This window comes from Diorhabda carinulata, chromosome X (assembly GCF_026250575.1).
Source record: "Diorhabda carinulata isolate Delta chromosome X, icDioCari1.1, whole genome shotgun sequence".
NCBI lineage: Eukaryota > Metazoa > Arthropoda > Insecta > Coleoptera > Chrysomelidae > Diorhabda > Diorhabda carinulata.
The window spans coordinates 29,246,449-29,269,435 of NC_079472.1; the positions used below are offsets into that span (position 1 = coordinate 29,246,449).

General features: G+C 32.0%; 1 protein-coding gene across 1 annotated transcript; it reads right to left on the reverse strand.

Annotated features, from left to right (window-relative positions):
- Positions 1 to 44: 44 nt before the first annotated feature.
- LOC130900861 (inter-alpha-trypsin inhibitor heavy chain H4-like) lies at positions 45 to 22,948 on the reverse strand. The gene is made up of 14 exons (XM_057811772.1): positions 22,766 to 22,948; positions 20,151 to 20,402; positions 19,813 to 20,016; positions 18,301 to 18,564; positions 16,903 to 17,184; positions 16,178 to 16,426; positions 14,096 to 14,390; positions 12,274 to 12,546; positions 11,439 to 11,474; positions 8,870 to 8,908; positions 2,722 to 2,769; positions 2,309 to 2,401; positions 2,022 to 2,196; positions 45 to 134 (listed from the first exon to the last, which is right to left on the reverse strand). Exons 1-14 carry the CDS (start codon positions 22,883 to 22,885, stop codon positions 107 to 109), a joined length of 2,358 nt encoding a protein of 785 aa, XP_057667755.1. The 5' UTR covers positions 22,886 to 22,948; the 3' UTR covers positions 45 to 106.
- Between the last annotated feature and the right edge of the window lie 39 nt (positions 22,949 to 22,987).

Genomic DNA, 22,987 nt, shown 5'->3' on the forward strand with positions numbered 1-22,987 from the left:
AAATAAGCTTAATTCTCTCTTAATAACATAATAAAACAAGTATAATTAATAAATTTATTTAATTATACTTTAAATATTATCAATAAAGATGAAAATTATTCCCTTTTTATATGGGACAGCAAATTCCAGCATACCTAAAAATTAACCTGAATTATTATTATATAAACATAATTACATAAATAAATTCTAATAGAAAAATAAAATTGTTCTGAATTAATAAAAGTAGTGAATAATAGGATATGTATGTTCTAATCATTTGTCTTAATAATGTACAGCAGTTTGAAGAGCAAGAAGTATGGATCACAACCAAAATCGACAAGGAAATAAATTAAAACAATTGCAGTTACAAAACTCACATAAAAGACAGGCTCATGAGTCTATCGAGTTCAATGAGCTTCCATACCTTACAAATAGTGTTGGAAAGTATTTTGTGGGAGATAAGAATTTCAATTTAAACAATATTTATTAATCACTACTACACCAAAACCCACAATACACTAACAGATTCTCGTTTCAGTATAAAAGGTTTGGACCTAATTAGATATCGAAACATACTTTAGACAGTGTAGTTATGAGTTTTGGTCTAGTAGTAATAGTAAGTAGTGTGTTCCATAGGAAATTAAAGTAATTTTGTGGTTGAATTGCATTTGAGACATGTGATATTATCAAAGTATAATAAATTTGGATATTCAATTTTTGACCAGCTACACTAGAAGTGATACTAAATCTCCTACCTCTCCACATTGTACTGGAAAGCGTGGCAGAGAAAACATCACTTAGAATTTTCCGAGATGGAAAATTTTCCTCAATATAAAACTGTGAAAGCAAGTTGGATCAAAACACTATATAAGAAACGAAAAGAACTGCCATTAAATGGTATCTGGACGGATCTAAAACAGCAGACGGAACTGGAATAGGAGTGTACGGGCCCAGAAATCTATGCAATTGAAAAATGTGTTCAGTTCAATCTAGAGAGGAACTATCGCAAAGAAGGGATCATCATTCTGTTCAATAGTCAAGCAGCCATTAGAGCTCTAAGTTCCAATATAATAAAATCCAAACTCGTTTGGGATTTCTTAGAAAAATCGAACGAATTGGCAAGAAACATAAAATTACCCTACAATGGATTTCCGGACACACCAAAGTGAGGAGAAATGACAGACAAGACCTTTATGGGACCCTAACCCTTCTCTAGTATCAGCTACAGAACAATATAAAAAGCACTGGAAACGAAGGTAGATAAGATCAAAACCAATTATTGGGACTCTTCTGGAAAACTATAACCAGAGAAGATCTGCTGAATGTATCAGTCTAAGTAAGAACAATCTATGAATACTAACAGGAGTCCTATCGGGGCACTGTCGCCTTAATAAACATCTGAAGACGCTAAGCCTAGCAGGTAATGCGGCGTGCAGATTTTATTGCTTAGAGGACGAAACCTCTATCCACATTCTCTCGAAGTGTGAAAATCTAAGGAACTCCAAAGTATTACATCTGGGAGCGCTTGAAATAGAAGACGAAGATCTCTGGCAATTACAGCCATCCTAAAATCTAGACTTTTTAAAAGAAGTGGGATTGGTGGATCAGCTGTAAATACTGGGCTCTCCAGTATCACAGCAAGAAAGGGGGCATAAGAAATCCTTTGGGTCGCAGTGTTATGATACCCCAAAATCCATACATACATACATTGAAATTTCTATGTTTTTCAAAATCATTCCCAATGCTATGTTCAGCAGTTATAGTTTGTAGGTGAAAAATTAAAGTCCTCAATTTTCTAGTAAAAAATAAAGAACATCAACCCACTTTGGACCATTTGATAGATCTAGTAGGCATTAGTAATAAACAAAAACAAATTCAGTCCAAACATATTAAAATGAAATGATTGTAGATACAACATACAAGTTAATGCAAGATTTGAACTATTCTCAAAATTTAGTAAAACGACAAAAATACCAGAAATTTCACAAATCCAAACACTTTACTCAAGAAAATTTCATAAAACAAAGTCAAAATGTACTTACTTATTCTCTAATGGACAAAAATATTCTTGATAATCTTGAAAAGTATTCAGATTTAATAACATATGAAAGCATTGATGTAACAAAACACATTGGCCCAGTGTCGTATCATTTAGTGGCGTTTTCGTACAATTTACTTTTGGAATATCTATCACATCTTCACCAAGTTCGTATTCATCTATACATTATTTATGTGATAAGCTATTACATTTACATACAAAAACTAGTAATAAAAACCAAGTTTATAAGCGTTAGATTTATTTTAGAATCTCTTATTAAATAATACTCACGTCCTGATATAGTAAATCCATTATTGGCATTCAAAGTTTCATTAATCCATGGTATCTCTTCACGTATGTCTAAAGGCTCGATCATAGTAGAAGCTGCAAAGTTAATTGTATTAAATAGCCTACCCCTTTACGTTATAGTAGCACTTTTAAATATATTACCTTCGATGACCGAATCTGCTTTGAAAGCCAAGTGTAAATATTACTAGGAATATATTTATTTACGTATTTTTAGAATAAACTCTGACAATATTGTTTAGAAGTCCACATCATCGGTGTCTTATCTATTTACAACATTGTCATACGGTTCAAAGAGCTCTCTCAACAAGTCACATTTTTGAACAACAGTCTCTATGTTTGTTAAAACTATTAATTAGTTGATAAAAAATTATTTTTGATAATAATCAAATACTTACAGTCAGTTAACACGTCAAATACATCCATATCATCTTCATCGAGATTAACTAGAACAAACATGTAGTAGACAAAGACCTAATTATATGTGCACATAATGAGGAAAAAGTTCAAATTTGCGGGATGTGTCATTTATAATTAGAAGCTCTGTCCTATTTCTATTGGCACACCTACTATAGTTTGAAACTTTACTTAAAACATGTTTATACTATTTATTTTTTTCAATTGAAAAATAAAAATTGTAACAGAACAATTTTATTCTCGCCGCCACTATTAAAAGCAGAATATCATAACGTGTATTAATGGTAGCATACAAGTAGTCTCAGATAATCTATATTTTGTTATATAATTTTGTTTTAAATGTTTATTGAGTTCGTTGCAAAGTGACAGGGAAAAAATAGTAAAAAACTTTTGCACGTATTCTTCGGAAAACTTGATTATTAAAAGCATTTTTCGTGTTAACTAAGTTTTTTTTCGACAACTCCACCAAATTAAATAGCAGAAATTCATTTCCTACAAATTGTTATACTTAGACATTGAATATAAACGGTGTTTCAAAAAAAGGTTATCCCGTCTCTAGGATAGATAGAAAACTGAAAAATATTTGGGGTTTGCTCAGTGAAAAATTGTATTGAAATTTTATACGAATATGTTTTGGAAGCTGATGTATCCAATGAATTTGTTTTTATGCCTGACTCTCATAGAGGGCACTAGCTACGCGGCTCGTACCAAGTAGTATTGAGCATAATTTTTTCAATATTTGATTTATTAAGCAAAATTTCAAGTGAACTTAAACCTCATTTAATCTTACACCAAAAAGATACTCTTGATAAAACTCGATACTGTGTACGGAAAATTTTGATTTGAAAATTATGAAGTAACAACCGATAAAGTACTGATAAAGTTATTAATTATTATTATTATTAATTAGTAAGCATTATGTGAATTGAACATTTTTTATCGCGTAATTTAGACTCCAGCTATAAAAGGAATACATTTTAAAAGATTGGAAATGAGGGCTTCCGTTTCTTGTAACGTTTCACAAAAATCCAATCTCATCAGTATAGGATCTTATTTTTAAAGTTAAATAAGTATGGGAATTGAGTTATTGGAGGCTTTAGTACGAAACAAACAACAATTTGATGATCATGTATTGCGGTTCTGGGACTCAAACTTTTGTTACTAAGGCCCCTAATAGCTGAGTACCCATAATTATTTAAATTTGAGTTTATATGGTAATAATATATTCTCTGAGTTTACCATGGAAAACTGTCATTCATTGATAGTTATAACGTTGAGTCAATAATAATTACATATCTTAAACCTTATTTGTTAGATTAGATATTTATCAAAATGTATTAAAATTTTCATAAACTGACATGTTATTAACCTTAGGCGAGTGTTTAGGAAAATCTAGTGCAGCTGTTACGCGTTATGCAGAAAAGTTTCCTCGAAGAAACCAAGTAAAAATATATTTAGAGCCATTGAACGACGTTGTCGAGAAACCGGGAATGCGATACATAAAAACAAGAACTATTAATAAAGAAAATATGATTTTAAATTTAGTTGATCAAAATCGTTAACGTAAGGAATGTGGCAAGACAAACAAATACGTCTTCTTCAAGTACTTCGAGGATACTTAACGAGCAACATTTACATACAAGTCCAAGAGCTCTTGCCAGACGATCTGCCGGCTAGACTGGATTTTTGTCAAACATCATAAGAAAGAACAGCCCTCAATCCAAATTTTTTAAAATGTATTCTTTCTACGGAAGAGGTCACTTTTACGTGATAAGGTTTAGGTTTAATTCCCATAATGCACACTACTGGTGTGATGAGAATCCACATCTCAAAAGGGTATCACATTACCAGCACTCATTTAAAGTTAATGTTTGGGCAGCAAATTTAATTAATAAATTAATAAGTTATCACATTCTACCTGGAAAACGAGCAAAGATCTCTATTTTTTATGCAGGATAGAGCTCCACCGCACTTTGATAGAAGGTGTCGTAATTAGTTGAATAACCGTGTTCCTAATCGATGGATTGGTAGAGGTGCAGAAGCTCCGATTCATTTGCCTCTTCGGTCTTGCTATTTTAATCCCTTGGATTACACAATGTGGTCGTATCTTAAAGAAAAAGTTAATGCTACAGAGGTAAATTCACCTCAAGAATTGAAAGACAGAATTCAACGTCACTTTAATGACCTCATAGCTGACTCCCAACTCTTTAGAAGATTACCTAATGGTTTTTTAGAAAAATGGATAGACTTTTATATTCTTGAAAACGGAGAACATCTTGAACATCTACTATAATTGAATTCTATTCTATGTTATTAGCCTTTTTTTAAATTTTCATCTTATGATTTTTTGTTTAATTAATATATTTATCATTACTTCATACCAGCATCGGTTATTACTTTATAATTTTCAAATCAAAATATTCCTAAAACGGTACACAGTATCGAGCTTTATCAAGAGTATACAGGGTGTCCCAGAAATTGCACGCCAGGCTGACACGGGAGGTAGATCGGCTTTAGATCTATCAAATAAAAGCAACATGACCTCAGTAAAAGTTTTTTAGTTTTCGAGATATTAACACTTTTAGGTTTTTTCAGAAAATCTCCACTTTTTGCCCTATTTTTGTCTGTTATGGGCATAAAAAACCTCTAATTTATAATTCTTTTTTTTTCTGGGCTACCGCTAATAGTTGGTTGAGACAACCCAGTATTCATTTTAATAAAAAGTAGCACGATATTAAAAAAAAAACAACTCAATCTTACCTTTTGTTTCAAAGCGAAAACCTTAACTAAAGTCTGGTTAGCGACTGTGAAAAAAAATGTACCTGACTGAGTCAGAAAATGTTCTTAAAAACTAGCCTACTTAGTGCTCTTTAAAAAATGGTATAATATTCATAGCTTTTTTTTACTAAAAATTAAATAATATCAAGTATAGTCATTGAAGTACTACTTTCGCAATACTTCAAATAAAAAATAATACGTAATACAAAGTTAAGCCGACTTTTGTCTTCAACTTACAACTTTTTAGTTACTGTAATCGCTTTTTAGTTTAGCAATGTCTAATAGAGTTATCCATTATCCTTTTATAATTGTTGTTGTAGGCTGGCATCAAAATAATTTGGGTACAGAACATAGGGTTGTATTTTTTTTATTTTCATTAGATTTTACAATTACAACATTCAAATAAATATTTACCATTCAGAATTTACATTGAATAAACTATTATAGCAGATTTTCAAAATTTCTGCCACCTGCTCTTATGCATAACCTGCATCTTCTTAAAAGCTGTGTCTTTAAACGTCCTAAACTTAAATTAGTAATTTCGCGAGCTGCTTCATTGATTCGTTGCCGCAATTCATCGACCGATCGAATTGGTTTACTGTGCACTTTATCTTTTAAACATCCCAAGTAGAAAAAGTCCAGTGGGTTTAGGTCTGGGGAGCGTGGGGGCCACAAAATTGGTCCTAGCCGGCCAATCCATCTTCTTGGGTATGTGTCATCCAGATAAGCTCTAACTGCGCGGGCATAGTGAGCAGGGCACCCATCATTCTGCAGCCACATTCTTCTTCTTGTCTCAAGAGACACATCTTCCAAAAGAATGGGTAGATCATTTTGTAAAAATTCTAAATACATTGCTGCATTAAGGGTAGCAGGGAGTTCGAATGGGCCAATTATTTGCCCATTGAGGATCCCGGTCCATAAATTTATTTTAAATTGGTGCTGCGAACGGTCTTGTCTTACTTCATGCGGATTTTCTAATTGCCAACTGTGAATATTATGTAGATTAAGATACCCATCTCTTTTACAGGCCGACTCGTCGCTCCATAAGACGTAGTTGAAAAAATTTGGGTCTTCCTCATGCTTCTCCAGCATTGTACGACAAAACGATACACGTTTTGTATAATCACTGCTTAACAGCGTTTGAACCCTTTGAATATGGTACGGGTAGTATTCATACCTCTTCAAAATTCGTTGCGCTTGCGATTTAGAAACGCCAGTACGTCGTTCGATTACCCTTAATGAAGTAGATGGGTCCTCCGATACTTGTTTTAGTACAACCTCATCCTCTTGAGTACTACGTGGTCTTCCTTGAGAACTTCTTTGGCCAGGGATTCTGCCTTCTCGGCAGGCATTGACAGTGCGAAGAATAATCTCATGGGATGCTCGCCTGCGGTTAGGGTATCTTTCCGAGTACAATCTCGCTGCCAATCTTGCGTTATAACTCACGTTAGCACGTGAAGAAACGCTTCTTGTCTCACCATAAATTAACAACATGTCTGTGTACTCACTAGAGGTGAAAAGCACAGGTTGTTTATTTGCCATCTTAAAAGCAGTCCAAATCACAAAGTAAATCGAGTCCACTAAGAGCGCTAAGTCGTCGTTATGAAACTGTATCCAATAAACTAATTCCAAACACTAGCAAAACGGAATCCAAGTTAATGCGAAGTTATCATAAAAATACAAACCGAAACTTCAAGACGAAGGAATTAAAGAACACGTGTGTAGCACTAAACACAAGGAGCAGTACTAAATTTACCCTGCGCCCCTGCGGTGCAGTGCGCAGGTATTACCTCTGATCATCTTCGTAACGTCGTTACCGACCGAACAATGAGTGTGAGCGAGATAGTCAATAAATGTTTAAGGTCATTTAGTTTCTCAGTGATATGGAGACAAAAGAAGGCTGCACATTCAATTAAAACTATTATTTTTTAGTTTCTTAATTTCGAAGAATTACGACTTCAATGACAAAACGTGGTATTATTCAATTTTTAGTAAAAAAAAAACTATAAATGTTGTACCATTTTGGAAGGAGCATTAAGCAGGCTAGTTTATAAGAACATTTTCTGACTCAGTCAAACAAAACTTAGAGAGGTTAAGGTCCCCAGCGAGCTGTAGCACCATAGAAGAAGATAATTTTAAAATACTAATTTTTTATTTAAGAAAAACCTTCACCGATCTCAATACAGAAGACAAATTAGATTGCAATAGTAATAGGGACTTTGCATTAAGTACGTTGCAGTGATGCTGTGAGAGGATGAGTTTCAAGATCCACATGTTACAAAGAAGCTAAGAAACTTGGATACTGGGTGACAATTTTCAAAATAGTAATTTATGTTAAATATTGTTCTATATAAAAGAAATGAAACATTTCATTCAGAATGTCTTTATACATATTATCAATACTGATAAATATTTAACCATTCTGAAGGAATGTTTATTGTCCAAAATGGAAGAAACTTTGACCTCGAAATAGGATTTTATATTCTATCAAGATTGGGCTGCTTTAAAAATACCATAAATATGATTTAAGGATTACAATATTCCATTGTTAAAATGGGCCTATCCAGCATAGAGACTATGGGCATTAAATATAAAAGAGAGTGCGCTTTTCCTATGATATTAGAGGGACAATTGAAAACCAGTCTTTGAGAAATATGACATGGATTCACGTTACCATGTCGTTATTCAAGCTAAAGGCGATGTAAAGAAGCATACTGAATATACAATTTACACCACCACTACACCAACACTCACAATTACACTGTCTGACGCGCGTTTTGATAACCAAGTTATCTTCTTCAGAGACTGAAGGTAAACTAAAATCTAATGAATTGACTTACCTGTTTTATTCTGAATTTTACCACCAAGGAACCTTCTCCAGCGGAAAAAAACTTGACGGGAATCTTCACATTCATTCTTTTTTCTCGCTTTTACTTTCAGTCTCTGAAGACGATAACTTGGTTATCGAAAAGCGCGTCACAGTGTAACTTAGATGTAAAGTAGCGTTTGTGGAAGTTAGTTTGTCTGAAGTTAATTTATACATTATTATTGGTTTTTATGTCTAAATAAGTTAGGAATTGATTTCTAATTATTGTCAAAATACTTGTGAAAAATGAAAAACTATATAAATATGTTAAAAGTGGTACTCTCTAAAAATGTCAAAGGCGTGCCAATTGAAACTAGACTATACTAGTAGAACTATGAAATTAATAAAAAGCTTTATATTTTGTTTTAGACTATAAATAAGGGTAATTAATATCATTTATAACAATAAAGTAAATTATTAAATATGTTTTCGCAGTAATACATTGCAACAATTTAGAGAATGTTATAAATATGGTAAATACTTACTAGGAAAATCATCATCACTGCCAAATCGTAGTCCTACAGCTATAAGAAAAAAACCATATCAATTGTGATTGAACAATCCAGAATATAACTTTCAATAGTGTACAACATTTCGAGGTAGGAAAATTCACCATTCAACAGACAGGAAAATGCTTTTATGAGTTGAGTTCGAAGAAGCCGATAAAAGAAAAAATAAACAATTCAAAGAGTTAACATAAGCTGTGATGTTTACATTTCCATATTTACAATTACTAGATAAAATAAGAGTTTCAATATATTATAATAATTCGATCAAAGTCTGGACTTCTTTTTCTTATATACGAGGGTGGTTTGACGGGGGAATCACTTTTTTGAAGTTAACACTTTCGCTACGGTGACTATATTTCCATGTTTCTGATGTCATGTGTCAAAATAATAGATAGATTAGTTGTAATACTCATATAAAGTCAAAGATGAAGGATCAATTGAAAACACCGAAAAAAAAGTTACGTAAATATTCTGAAAATGCTCTGCTTTTAAAAGTTGCCATATAAACACGGATAATGCTGTAATGGTTAATAAAATGAGGTTAATATCTCAACCAAACAAATATGCAATTATTTTATGCGGGAGCTATTTATAAGTGGGGATCGCAATTGAAATAACTCTCATTAAAAATTTGAGCAAATATTTGCATAGCTTCAATGCTCAATCTATGAAATAAATATTCAAGAATCCAACCACCATGTTTTATACAAATATTGCTAGTTTCTGAGGTAGATTAAATATTAATAGTGGATCAAGATTTTCATATAAACGTGTTAGTTTTCATAATTTCCATTTAAAAATTGGCAATTTCACATTTTTCCATGAGGTTAGACAGTTTGTACTCTAATTTAGCATTGCTAATAAAGTTTGCTAGTAAGACTTGGTTATGTTTACTGAATGGAAGCTGAACTTTGAATCAAAAGTGTTACATTTTCCCAAAATGTTACTTTTCATTCATGAGACCCAATTGGTAATTTGCGCAAAGCTTTAAAAATATTTTATAAAAAAACGTGTTGGTCATATTGATGCGTAAACATCTCTCCTAGAATATACAGTTCAGAGATTGGACATTCTTAATGAATCATCCTGTATATACATAGTGAAAGTTTACCTTGACTATACTACATTTTTTTGTTTGTAAATAGTTAATAATAACCTAGATTGTCGCTTTCTGAAAAAAAAGTGTGTATATTTTAAATAGTTTTTACAATTAGTAAACATTTTATTATACATCTCTCAAAGTAACTCACATTTCCTTATCTGAAAAACGGTGCATTTTAACGTTACATATTCATGTCTCTGAGAAAAATAGCAAATATTAATATGTTTAGTGGGCATATAATTGGAAACATAGTTACTGTCCCAACAGCAATAACAGGATGTGCAACGTGGGCCTCCACTAATATGTAAAGAGTATACCATATCTACAGTAGCTACAAGTACCACTTGAGCAACCCATTTTCTTTTCAGATAAAAAATATATCAATTTTGAATACGGATGTTTCATACAAGTTAAGCGATCTCTTAAGACTTAAGTTATCGTTTTTGACGCGATAGTTCCCTTGTAAACATTGCAAAACAGACTTAGCTCGCCATTAAATCACCTACTGTGTGGAATGTACTTCCATCAGTATGCTTTCTAACATGCCATTTGGCTTGTTATGTTTTTCTTCAAACTTTAATATTCCTTTGTTCGTATATTGTGGCCAGTAGTCACTTATTCTAACATTCGAGTTTTTGAAGAAATTAATTTGTTATCGATCTCCCACGCATTCGAGAAATTCAATGAAACCTTGGAATGTGCTCCAAATCGTCCTCTACCTATCTACACAAATGTGGTGATATTATTCTTTATATTCGCTGGTAAGTTTTTATTTGCTTTTTTATTATTGTGCTCAGAAAAATTCCAGTTATCTTTATTAATTTCCTCTTGTTTTAAGTAAATTTTGTGTTTGTGTTTCTGTGTAAACTCGTATTTTCTCTTTATATGGGGAACAGAACGAATAGAATAGAACAGATTCTTGTTTGGTTATATTTTAAAAAAATATAAATACAGTTTTTTATACGTTAGAGGATAAGCCCTTTTTTATTCAAATTTATTCTTCCTCCTCGTTCTTTCTTTGGTAATTTCTACCTGTGCTCCCATTTCCTTCCTTATTTTGCTTTCTTTTCGCAATTCTACAGCTGCCAGGTTGGGAGTTTCAACCACAAGAGATTCAACTGGTGTACAATCGCAAGAAACAAATACAATCTAACATATGGTAATCCAGTTGAGGACTGCAACCATCCCGGATTTCAATAGATAAGTCCCAGTATAATCGTTTCCGAGGATAGTTTAGTTTGTTCAATTTCTATTATTGATTGAATTCATAAGGTGTTTCCAACTTTTACACCCTTTTTCATTCATTTTTAACGTCGCTCGTTAAAAAAACGGTGGCTTTTAATTTAATATTAATTGCTCACCCCATCTGAGTACCAGTGATTTATATACTTTAACTAAATAACTTTAACCGAATACCACCAAAATTACTTAACTATAACTCACCCGAAGCAGAATTATCTAGCTGATCTCCTGCATCCACTGAAACAAAAATATTTGAAATTTCTGATGACCATTTTTTTAAACTATATTTTTTATCCCGGATCACTTGTCATATTATATTTTGATAATTGACAAGAAGGAACACTAATACATTAATGGATAAAATGAATGTAGCACAAAACGGATATATGCTCAAAAGATTACTTATTGCTAGGTACTTTTATACTAATTATAACCAAATATTCATCTTATTTATAGGACCAATGGGTAGAAACAATGGTCTATATGTTAGGGGTCATCCATATATTACGTCACACGTTATTGGGTTGGGAGGGTATCACCAAAATGTGACAAGGGGCAGGGGGTCAAAAGTTTTATGAAGTACTATTACTAATTATATTCTTTTTTTAACTAGAAGTTTGTTAGGTTGTCTGAAATATTGGACTGTTGACTGTTGTTATTAGATTATTCAATAAAAAAAATCTAAGAAAAAAATGGGAATAGCTGTTTTCTCTCAATAATTTGAAAAATATGTTACGTCACATCAGGAGGGAGGATTATAAAAATATAACAAGGACGGGAGGAGATACAAAAGTCCTAAAATTCGTGTGACGTAATTTATGAATGGTTCCTAATATCTACATCTCTTTATCCTCTTAAAAATATTTCGGACTATGAATTGATTTTCAAAACAAAAGTTCTAAGCAATTCCATACTATCAAAATATGATTTGAATAGAATCAAGTGAGAAAACTTTTGAAACAAATAAAAATTATAGAATTTGTATGAAGCCAGATATTTTTCTCAGCTTCTAATTTTATAAAGAAAAGTTACTTACCAGAAGCGTCTACAGTATCCACAGAACTAGTCTCATTTGGTTTGACCACGACTAAAGAAGTAACATCAGTGACAAATGAATAACGAAGAGCCAGATCTAATGCTTCTTGTATCAATTGAGTATCATTTTCAACAGTTTCTCTTAATTCCAGTTTTTCTTTAACGGTTAAGTAAGCCCAAAGTCTTTCTAAAGGAGAAACTGGAGTTTCTATTGTTGACGAAACTGTATTGAGACCATCAATTCCAAAACCTTCTACAGTGCACACAAATGGTCCTGAAATAGAAGTCTTTCGGCTTCAATGTTCAAATTTTCATTTTCACTAGTTCAATTAACACGTTGAGTCCTAACAAAAATTGATAAACTTTCCCCAGAGGTCAAAACTTTTGTTTGTGTTCTACACTCCATATAGGGTGTGGAAGAAAAAATAGAGAAACAATTTATTTGAAATAAAAAAATGCGAAAAAATGTTTTGTGTATGCGGTCTATAGGACCGCTCTGGGCACGAGGTAGAGAACACCGTTAAAACTTTTCCCAGGGCCCAGAGCGCGACGTTTTGTTTTCTACAAAGTATGCTGATGAGACAATTAGCATCGAAAGACGATCAGGACTGGTTATAAAGCCTCAAGCCGTGGGCGGTTATAACAAATGCCAGGTGACAACACTTCTTTGAGAAAGATGTTGCTGTGTTATAGGAAAATTTGCTATTGAGCTGTTATTTGGTACAGCAATTTATTTATATATATACCAATAACTGATTTTCAAATCAGTGTAGCAAAGGAGTTACTGCAAAGAAACTACCGATATGGCTCATCAAGACACCAAAACCAAATAAACCCATTGACTAATGAAGAAAGAAGGTCTAAGTCACAAGGTGAGAAGAGAATGCGTGAGGAACAGTGAAAAAAATCAAGAAAAACTTACTGTAAAGTCCAAAGTAAAGAAGTGATAACTTTTTACAATGTTTGTTTTGAAAAACTACATTATTTTATTTTTTTTTTGGAAAAACATAAATAATTTTTATTATATTGTAATAGTTATGTTTTTAGTCATGTTTTTTATACCCTTAAAAACAAAATTAACAAAAATAGGTACAGGTAATGTAAAAGTAGCACAAAATAAAAATATTAAACAAATATTATTCGAATTATGTCGAAAAAACGAACAAAAATATGAATACTAGAATAAAATCAAATAGACCAACTGTAAGGTCATGTTCGAAGGACTCAGGACGGTCCAACCAAACTTTTAAACACTTTCAAATACAGTCTATTCGACCGCGGAGAAGGTTTGAAATAGAATATGTCGTAGGACTGCTCTAAGCTGTGGAGAAAGTTCAGTTGCGGGCCTATGGACCGCACAAGGGCTCAACGTGTTAAAAATATCAAACAAATGGAAAATATTGGAATTTGAAACGACATGTAATGTAGTTGCCTACTCAGTAGCATCGTTCCATATATTTATTATGGATTATATTGTGAAGAAATTATTTCTAGTAATGTAATTTCACATCTTTCAAATTTAATTTCTAAAATTTAGTGAGCTGTTGTTTCACATCAAAATACTGTTAAATGAAGCTTAGTAGTATGGTGTCATTGGTTCTGTCGGTTTTATATTAAATAGCTGGATTATTCTACTTGCCTAATCCGTTGTATTATGAATTCAAATTCAAATTCTTCTGTTTTGCCTGAATTGGATTTTAAGACACAAATTACTTGGGAATCGTCCCTTCACTTTCCAAGAACAAAACTGTGTTGACTTTTGTTATCAATAAGTGAAAATTTAGCATTGCTGCTTTCTAAAGTCACCCAATAAATATACTTACCTTTATATTTTCCCACAGAAACTAATTCCGAACCTCTAAAGAAAATAGGAAAATCTTTTTTAGACACTTGTTGAACTTCAGTATCGTATTTGAAATGAACATTTGAGAGTAAAGGCGATGAAATTTCCTTATAGAAATTCTCAAGTTGGAGAAAAGCATCAGCTGCTTCGTATATATGTCTTGAAAATCCAAAATTATTCAAGGAAAGTTTTCTTAGAAAATATTTATCTGCACCATTTCCAAAAGATAATGAAAATATGGGAATTTTTTGTTCTTTTGAATTCAAGTCTGCAATCTGAAATAGAAATACTTTCTTTTTACTAAGAATAACTTATTAATGTTTGTATATGTTTTTATAGAAAACTAAATGACAATACTACAAATTGCAGTCGCAACAGAATATGTTACAAGTATTTTTTAATCAAATAAATGATTGTCATGTCAAACAAAAGTGGCCATTTTTTTTCTCAGGAAAGAACAGGATCTTTTAACTATATACAGCAACGAATAAAAATAATGGTGGTGATACAGAAATGCATAAAGTATAGGGATAGTTTTGCCTTTTTTATCTCATCTATAATATGTATTATCTCTTATATTCCATCATTTGCTTATAACACAATATATATTAAACCAGAGTTGTTGACATCAAATTTTAAATGAAAATGATTGCCCAAAATATTTCCAGAACATTCAAAAAAGAATATATAGCAAGCTAGAACAAGAGATCAACAGAAATTAGTTTGGATTTCAGAGATTAATCTGGACAAAATATATTTGTAATGTGATGTACATCACAAATCACTTTAGGAAAATTCCAAATCACGTTTTACTGAAGTCTATTAAGAATTAATATGTATCAGAATAACAAATCCAAGATTCTTAATTGATTGTCTAGTTATGGTGATTTACAGGAATTCCACTACAAAAATATTAAGATTCAATCGAGGATTTTACTGTTAGTGGATATATTACTACCCAATTACCTTCAGCATGTGCTATATATTTTTCTCCTTTTACAAATAGCGATTGAATCAAAGAGTTTAGACATGAATTTAGATGAAAATATTATCAGATTAATGGAATATATCTCTAAGTTGAAACTATAATGAAAATTAGAAGAAGAAAATAAAATTTAATAGTACAGAATGATATATCCAAAAACTATATTTTTTTAACACCTACTGATTAATAAAACTTTTCCCAGAATTTGGATTCCATGTTTCAATACCATCTTGATTTGAATAATTTTCTCAACGCACAAGACAAGAACATCTTTATGCTAATGTTGATAAAATGAAATTAGCAATCAACTCAGAACTAGTAGAATAAGAATCACTAATCTCAGAAATTGATACAGGAATTCCACTACAAAAATATTAGTATTCAGGAGTTAACTGTTAGTGGATGTATTACTAGCCAAATTTCCTCTAGCCTGTGTCATATATTTTTCTCTTTTTACAAATTGCGATGGAACCAAAAAGTTGAGATATGAATTTAATATGAAAAGTTTATCACATTAATGGAACATATCTTTAAGTTAAAATTAGAAAGGAAATTAGATGAAAAACATCAAATTTAATATTATAAAGAAATACAAAGAGAATCCAAAAACGTTGTTGGTAAAATAAAATAATGGAATTAACAATCAATTGAGAACAAGTCAAATAAGATTCACTAATCCATAGAGAGAGAGAGAGATTCATTGGAGAGGATTTGGTAAAATGAGGAAAATTTTAATAGGTGGAGGGTTTTTTGGAGTGGGCCCTGATATAGGAACTGCTCCTCTGCAAGGCTGGGGCTGTGGTGGTTGCGTAGCGTTGTTTGCTAGCTTTTCTGGAGAAGGAAAAGCGGATATTTAGGATTTTTGAGTAGAAGAAAACGAAAAGGGAGCTTGCAAGTAAAAACGGCTCTTCTCAGTTTGGAGTTTTTTAATTTTTTTTATTTTTCGAAATTTTTTTTTTATTTATTACAAATCTAAAAGGGACTGCGTTATTCCCTATTGTGGGCCATTTGGCTGGGGTTCACTAATCTCAGAAATTGGTACTTTTTATTACAAGATAATAAATAGAATAAACTTACAATGTTAACGATTTGTTCAGTATTAATTATTCCAGCTGTCGGATCTCCATCTGTTAGAAAAACTATAATAGGTTGATGATGTTTAGACAGATCTTGCTGTTTTTTATATGTGGATTTAGTTAGATGCAAACCAGTTACAATACTAGACAAAATATTCGTGATTCCTTCATCTTTAAGTTTTTCTATCACAGCTTTTCCTTTAGCAATATTCTCCTTAGTAGCTAGAACTGCATCGGGAAGTTGCGCTTTCTGGAAAAAAAATCATTTTCCAATTATATACGTTCATTTACCCACCAAAATGGAAGTTAATGAAAGAATAGGTAGAAAATTTGCACAATTTTCATTGTTATTAACTTTTTTTAGAACCAAGTCATTTACAAATAGAGATGTAAAGCACCAGTAGTGATATAAGCCATATACAGGGTGTTTCTAAATTCATGCAAAAAATTCAGTAAGTGATTGTTCGTATGAAATGGGTCTCTCAAAATTTCCTTAGACCAATTTTCCGAGATATCACCCTTATGAGCTGGTAAATACGGTGATGGAATTAGCAACCCTTACTTTATTTCTTATCTTACTTATTAACTTGTATGTATCAATTCATTATTTGACCGTCTAATATTCAAATTGACATATTTCGAGTTTATTTAGTATTATCTATAATTTTGTGAGAAATGAATATATCAGTTACTTTAAACCACACTGTATGTAATGTTTCTACTTACGTATATATCTTCATAAGGTACATAGTCGTCGGTAATATTTACTTGTGTTTTATTTCCATTTTCAATATCCCAAACATAAACGTTGGTATTGAATTCAACTAAATGAAATATGTCGGTTTCTTTTAATTCGCTCAATATACTGGCCATGGCTTGTTTTACTTGATTCAACTTGGTACCATACATGCTGCCACTAGTGTCAAGTATAAATACAACGTGCTCTGGAAGTGGTGGTATATCATCTGGTGCAAAGAAATGAACAAAATATCCATCTTCAAGTAAAACCTGATAACCAAAAGAAAAGATTAATGTTCACCAAAAACTTTCAAACAATTCAATTTAAATTCAACAAATGATTTTATTTTTAAAAACGAATGTTTTTTGAGTTTAATGGTGAATTTTAAAAGCTACTCAACTATATTTCTCCACTCTCCAAAAAAAATTTCATGAAATATGCTGGTTTTACAGATACAAAATTCACAAAAAATTGTTAGGCAAGTGATTTTTTGAAATCTTATGAAAATATTGATAAAATGTACGTGGATTCAATCATACTGATATAATTTTCTCAATTTTGTCATTTGTATAGTGTATTATCTGCAGATACTGCAAATTTTCACTGGTCCCACTATTTTGTATATCTAGGGATACTTAGTAATTAGACAAAGTACCATATGTCCACTTCTAAAGTTATTCAGCTTTGTGTAGGTTATGTATTATATCCCAATAGGGAATGGTATCAAGTTTAGGGATTCACCTACATTCGAATTGAACAATAATCAGAGAATATTTCATTTCAGTTTAACTAGCAATCAATCCAGAGTTCTTTAGGCTTTATCGACACTTTATACACAATTTGATACTCAAATTTGGCCATAGTTTTTATCAATGCTTAAAAAATTATTAAAAAAACTAATTTTAAAACAGAAGAGACCTAAAATCACGAGCATTTAGAAGCATTAATAAATTATTACTTTAAGTGAGTATCTAGTTGATGTAATTGCAGCATTTGGTGTTGAAAAGGACCAAACACTTCATCATTAGATCAGATGTTTGGACAGATGCTCATAATTACTATGTTAGCTACAGAAAATTCATGATTAAAATGCTAAATTCTGAAACAGTAAATACAAATAATACCAACTGTTCAATCTTATAATTGCAAGTATGGAGGAAGTGAATCATAGCTATACTAAGACCTTGAATTGAATGAATTCCTTCGTCTCATTTCAGTATTTACAGTTCAACATTTGAGGAGTTTATTACCAAATTAATGTCTTGGATCATTTAATTAATCCAGCTATGGATTATAATTTAGTATTAGAGTTCTTAAAAAACTAGAAGCATGTTATATTCTCTAAATATGTCAAAAATCTGAAGAATCTGAAAAAATTTACCGACCTCGTCAGCTGTCGAGTTTCTTTCTATATCATATTGCACTACAAACTGACCAGTTAGTCCCTTAGCTTCGTTTCCACCTAAGCTCTGTATAAATTTCTTCTGCTGGACGATATCTGGTTTAAATGTAACTATAGCACTCGAAGGAGTAAGTTTTTGAATATGTGCATCCGTATTCAAGTTGTCATCATTTTTACTTATTTCATTTCCGGATCGAAGACTTGGTGTTCTTATAAATTTTAATGGTCTGCTTTCATTTACCTGAACCTACAATAGTAACGAATTACACCTATAAGTAAAATATCAATTCCATTAGATTGGAATCAATGAAAGTAAGCCAAAGTTTTTGGTACAATAAAATTATTTGCTTGCTCTTCTAACGAAGATATAAATGAATAATTGAAAAATGTTTGCTTAAGATAAGGATATTAATGACAACTCTTTGCTTTACTTGCTACTGAAATATCCATGAATCTGTTCTAAAATCAAATTGAAGAAAGTTGGATGTAAGGTGAAAGGGAGGATTTTGTTTAATATGTTCAATTATTAATCCATCAAACCCAAATTTTAAGTCTTATTTTGATCAATCATTTTAATCATTTTAATACTTGAAACAAAAGAATATTTATGGAGGTGTAGCACGAGAGTAGTTTGACTTTTCAACGAAAAAGTTACTTTTTTATGTTTGGGAATAGAATGTCGTGAAATTAGTTATATCAGAGTAACATAGCGAAGGAGGTAAATGATATAAAACTCTTTTTATCAACAAATGCGGTCGGTTTTTCTTAAATTCGACATCACAAAATGTCGGTAAATCAACAAATCATTTATTAGTTATTGTTTTTCCCTTTTTCTAAATAATCTGTGAAATTACACCTTTGGAATCTCAAAACATTGTGGTTATGACCAAATTGATTGAAAAAATAATTTTTGCTTTCTTTAAAGCTCATTCCTTGGATGAAGTTCATTGTTTCTGGAGTAATAAGGGTGACTCACGTTTTTTCTACTGTGACATATCAATGGAAAAAGTTACTTCTACCTTTCTCATATATAATCTTTCATGTAAAATGTTGCACAGCCGTTTGGTGGGAATATTTATTATATTAGCAATCCCATTTACTTTTATTCGACCTTCATAAGTATGGGGCCATGATTTTATTAACCATTATACTTACATGACGACCTCGGACGTCATCCGTGTTCATATGAACCCTTCAAAATATTTCTTCTGTATATTGACTCAACAATGAAACTGTTTTCTTTCCATAAATATTAAAACTAATATGTTTGTCATATTTATGTAAAATTTTAAAACTACTATGCGAGTTACAAAATGGTGTTTTCTTGTCAGAGACTGGCATCGTTGAATGCAAATCAGGGAAGAAGATTCATATTTGAAACCTAACACTATAGTTTATAAATTTTGAATTTGGTTCTTTATTATTTCTACATGTTAAATCAGTCGAGTTTTAACGTAGCGCTAATTTGAAGATAAGTTTTGTAAATAAATCTTACTTGTATATGCAGATCTTTCACAATTTGTCCAGGATGTATATTTAAAATGAGTTCATACTGATTATTTTTTCTTTCTAAAAGCTCTTCGTATGTTAGCAGAAATATTGCTTTAGTTTCAGGTTCAACATTTATAGATACGGTAAATCTGTTGGAATCCCTTGCGTTTAATGCAACATATCCTGCACTTTGACCCCTTTCTATTGCCTAGAACATTGAGATACTGTTAAGAAGCAGATGTAATTAATTTTGAGAAACAATGTTATTATATTAAACTATGAAGTAAAATTAATGTCGAAGAATTATATCAAAGATACAAGTGGAAAAATGTGATAGTTTACCTTATTATAAATATTTTCAGCTTCCTCTTTCTCTTTAACGTATGCTTTATAAGTTTGTCCCTTAATTTCCATAACGAATTCAGAAATGAAAGCTTTTTCTGGTAAAACAACGCTAAATACAGCTTCTTTTGCTTTATCATCTGGATTTTTCACTTTACTTGTTATCAATGTCTTTGCGAATCGGTTTGAAACATTTGCATTTATTTTAAATTCGTTTATAACCAAATCAGATGATTTTATAGTGTCAGGTATCTATGAAAAATATCACTAACATAAATATTGGAACTTATTGTTTTAATACTGCTATAGGTATTTTGTTAAAGATCGAAATTAGGACGAAATGTAAAGGATAAAGCAATTAATCGATAAAAGAGTCCTAAAATCAAGACAATTTATCTGCTGCGGGATATAAAAAAATTAAAGAAATACTAATATATTGATGATCGTAGAAGACAAAATTTCGATTTTTATTCTCATTTTATGATCAGTGTATGCTTTTTTATCCGTAAAATGCTATTTAGAAAAATCTGAGGAAATAAAAGAAGTGGGAATTGATGGAATCGTGAATAATAATGATGTACACAGCAGAAACTCCGCTTGATACAGTAAAAACAAAAAGGCTCCAGGAAACAAGCGAAATGAAAGTCGTACGAAAAATTACTGGAAAAACTCTCCTAGACAGGGAACGTAACGACAACATAAGGCAAAAATGCAGAGTGGAAAATATTAACGAATGGGTAAGGATAGCACGAGACAACTCACCACTGGGGAGAAGAAGTATGGGAAGGCCACGATAAAGATGGAGTGATAATCTTACCATCAATTGAGGCATTAGGCGTGCTGTGAAGAATGAACAGGCAATCTGCCTAAAATGGAGTAGGAAGAAGAAGAAGAAGGGCCTGGCGTTGTCGTAGAGCAGCAACACCTCAGGAATGAGATATTTTCCCACGTGATACTAAATCTTAACTTGATCCAAAAGACTGCAGTAGTAGGTTGCGTTAATAGTCTGGTACCAATGTAAGAAATCCAACAGTAGGAGATGCCTCCAATTCCAAAAAATTCTTATCCAATACTTTTTCCGCAGAAAAACGAATTTTGACTTTCACGGGGTTTTCTTCGCCTTTCTTTCTCCACTCTATACTTGCTCGCATTTATACGTAATTATGCATATATGTCTCTTCAGAGGTGATAGTTTTATGCAAAATCCTTTTGTAAAACGACTTTATGCAATTGAGAAATTCAAACTCGTGTGGCTTTTTGAACAGCATTCAGTAATCTTTGATATTTTTCTGAATACCAACTATTTTCCGATTATTTATGTAACATTTTCAAAGCTGAAGCCAAGTTCTTGCGTAGTTTGAGGTACTGTGAAGCACCAATTCCTCCACCAACCGTACCTCATTTTTTAGTAGCGGAAGCTTTATCTTTATTTCCTCTAGTTCATTGAAAAATCGAATGGATATCTTAGGGAAACATGTTGCGTTCTGCTTCATGCAGTATTTTGTGTTGAAGCTCTGAACTCAAATTATGCTGGTTAGAAGATCTGTGGTATTCGGATTTTTGTTGTCAATAGGTTCATTTCCATCCATCAAATTACTGTCCTTGGTAGTATTCCAACCGGGCAGTTACCGCAATACGGACGATATTTTGTTGATGGCATGTACTGTTATAAGAACCGTCCATAGCCGGAGATTGCGCAAAAAATATCATTTAAACACTTCCAAAAATCATTCCAAAAACATTCCAGATTAGCATGTTGGAACAAACCTAATATTCGTTGTGTATAGAGTTGCTAGTCAGTCATTAGGTTAAAAATGTTAAATATGTTCAATTTCATTGATTATTCGTTAATAATTTCAAGAATTTGATCTTCTTGTACCTATAGTTTAAATGTTGCGTAACCACATTTCACTGTAGGTGTGTGCCAGTTTTCAGAAAATTTTCAAATAGATGAATCAGACGACGGAATGAGAAGCTACACGTCACGATAAAATTTTCTGCTGTGATGATTCCATTAGCCGCCCACAAGATTCACTCATGGAGGGAGCAAGGAAGACGAAGCAAGAGGAAATATACCGGTCGAGGTAGGCGAGGTACTGACACGACTAATGCGAAGATAACTATATAGTGATAGGAGACGTGTAATCATTAAGTAGCTTTTAGTTCAGAAGAGCAAAAACAACTGAAGGCCAAAACAATGCGCCCAGATATCGAGGATACTGCATACCGACAATGCTTCCTGCCACTGCGCTTCCTAAAAGGTTCCAAAGTGACCACAACCACCGGATTTATCACCATCGTATTCTTTCTTTTTGCCAAATTCAATAAGGTCGTAAAAGGAACGCATTTTATTTGATTCTGTACATACAAACTAGGGTGCTGTGGGAGGATCAATCAAAGACTTCCAAAACTGTAACAATCGTTGGAATCGGTGTATTAGTTCGAAAGCGAGTTTCTTTAAAAGGGATCTTATCGCCACCTAATAATTTTATAATAAATAATTTTTTCATCAACAGTCTCTTAAAATGTCAGACCTCGTAGGTACGTAACAGATGTTTCTACACTTTTTGTGTATTGTGCAACTTTTTAAAAATAATAATATTGTACACACATACCTCTTTTTCATCATCAATTTTTGTAGCGGGATCGAAATTTGAAGATAACACCAAACTAGGTACACACGTTGAACAAGCCACGCACAAAAAAGTTGTAAATATAAAAACCAAATTTTTCATTTCAAATTAGAATTTTCCGTTACCCACAAATGGTATATGGAACACTAATATTGTGTTGAGACTAAATTAATGAAATACTAAATGATGGAAGTAGTCGTTGTT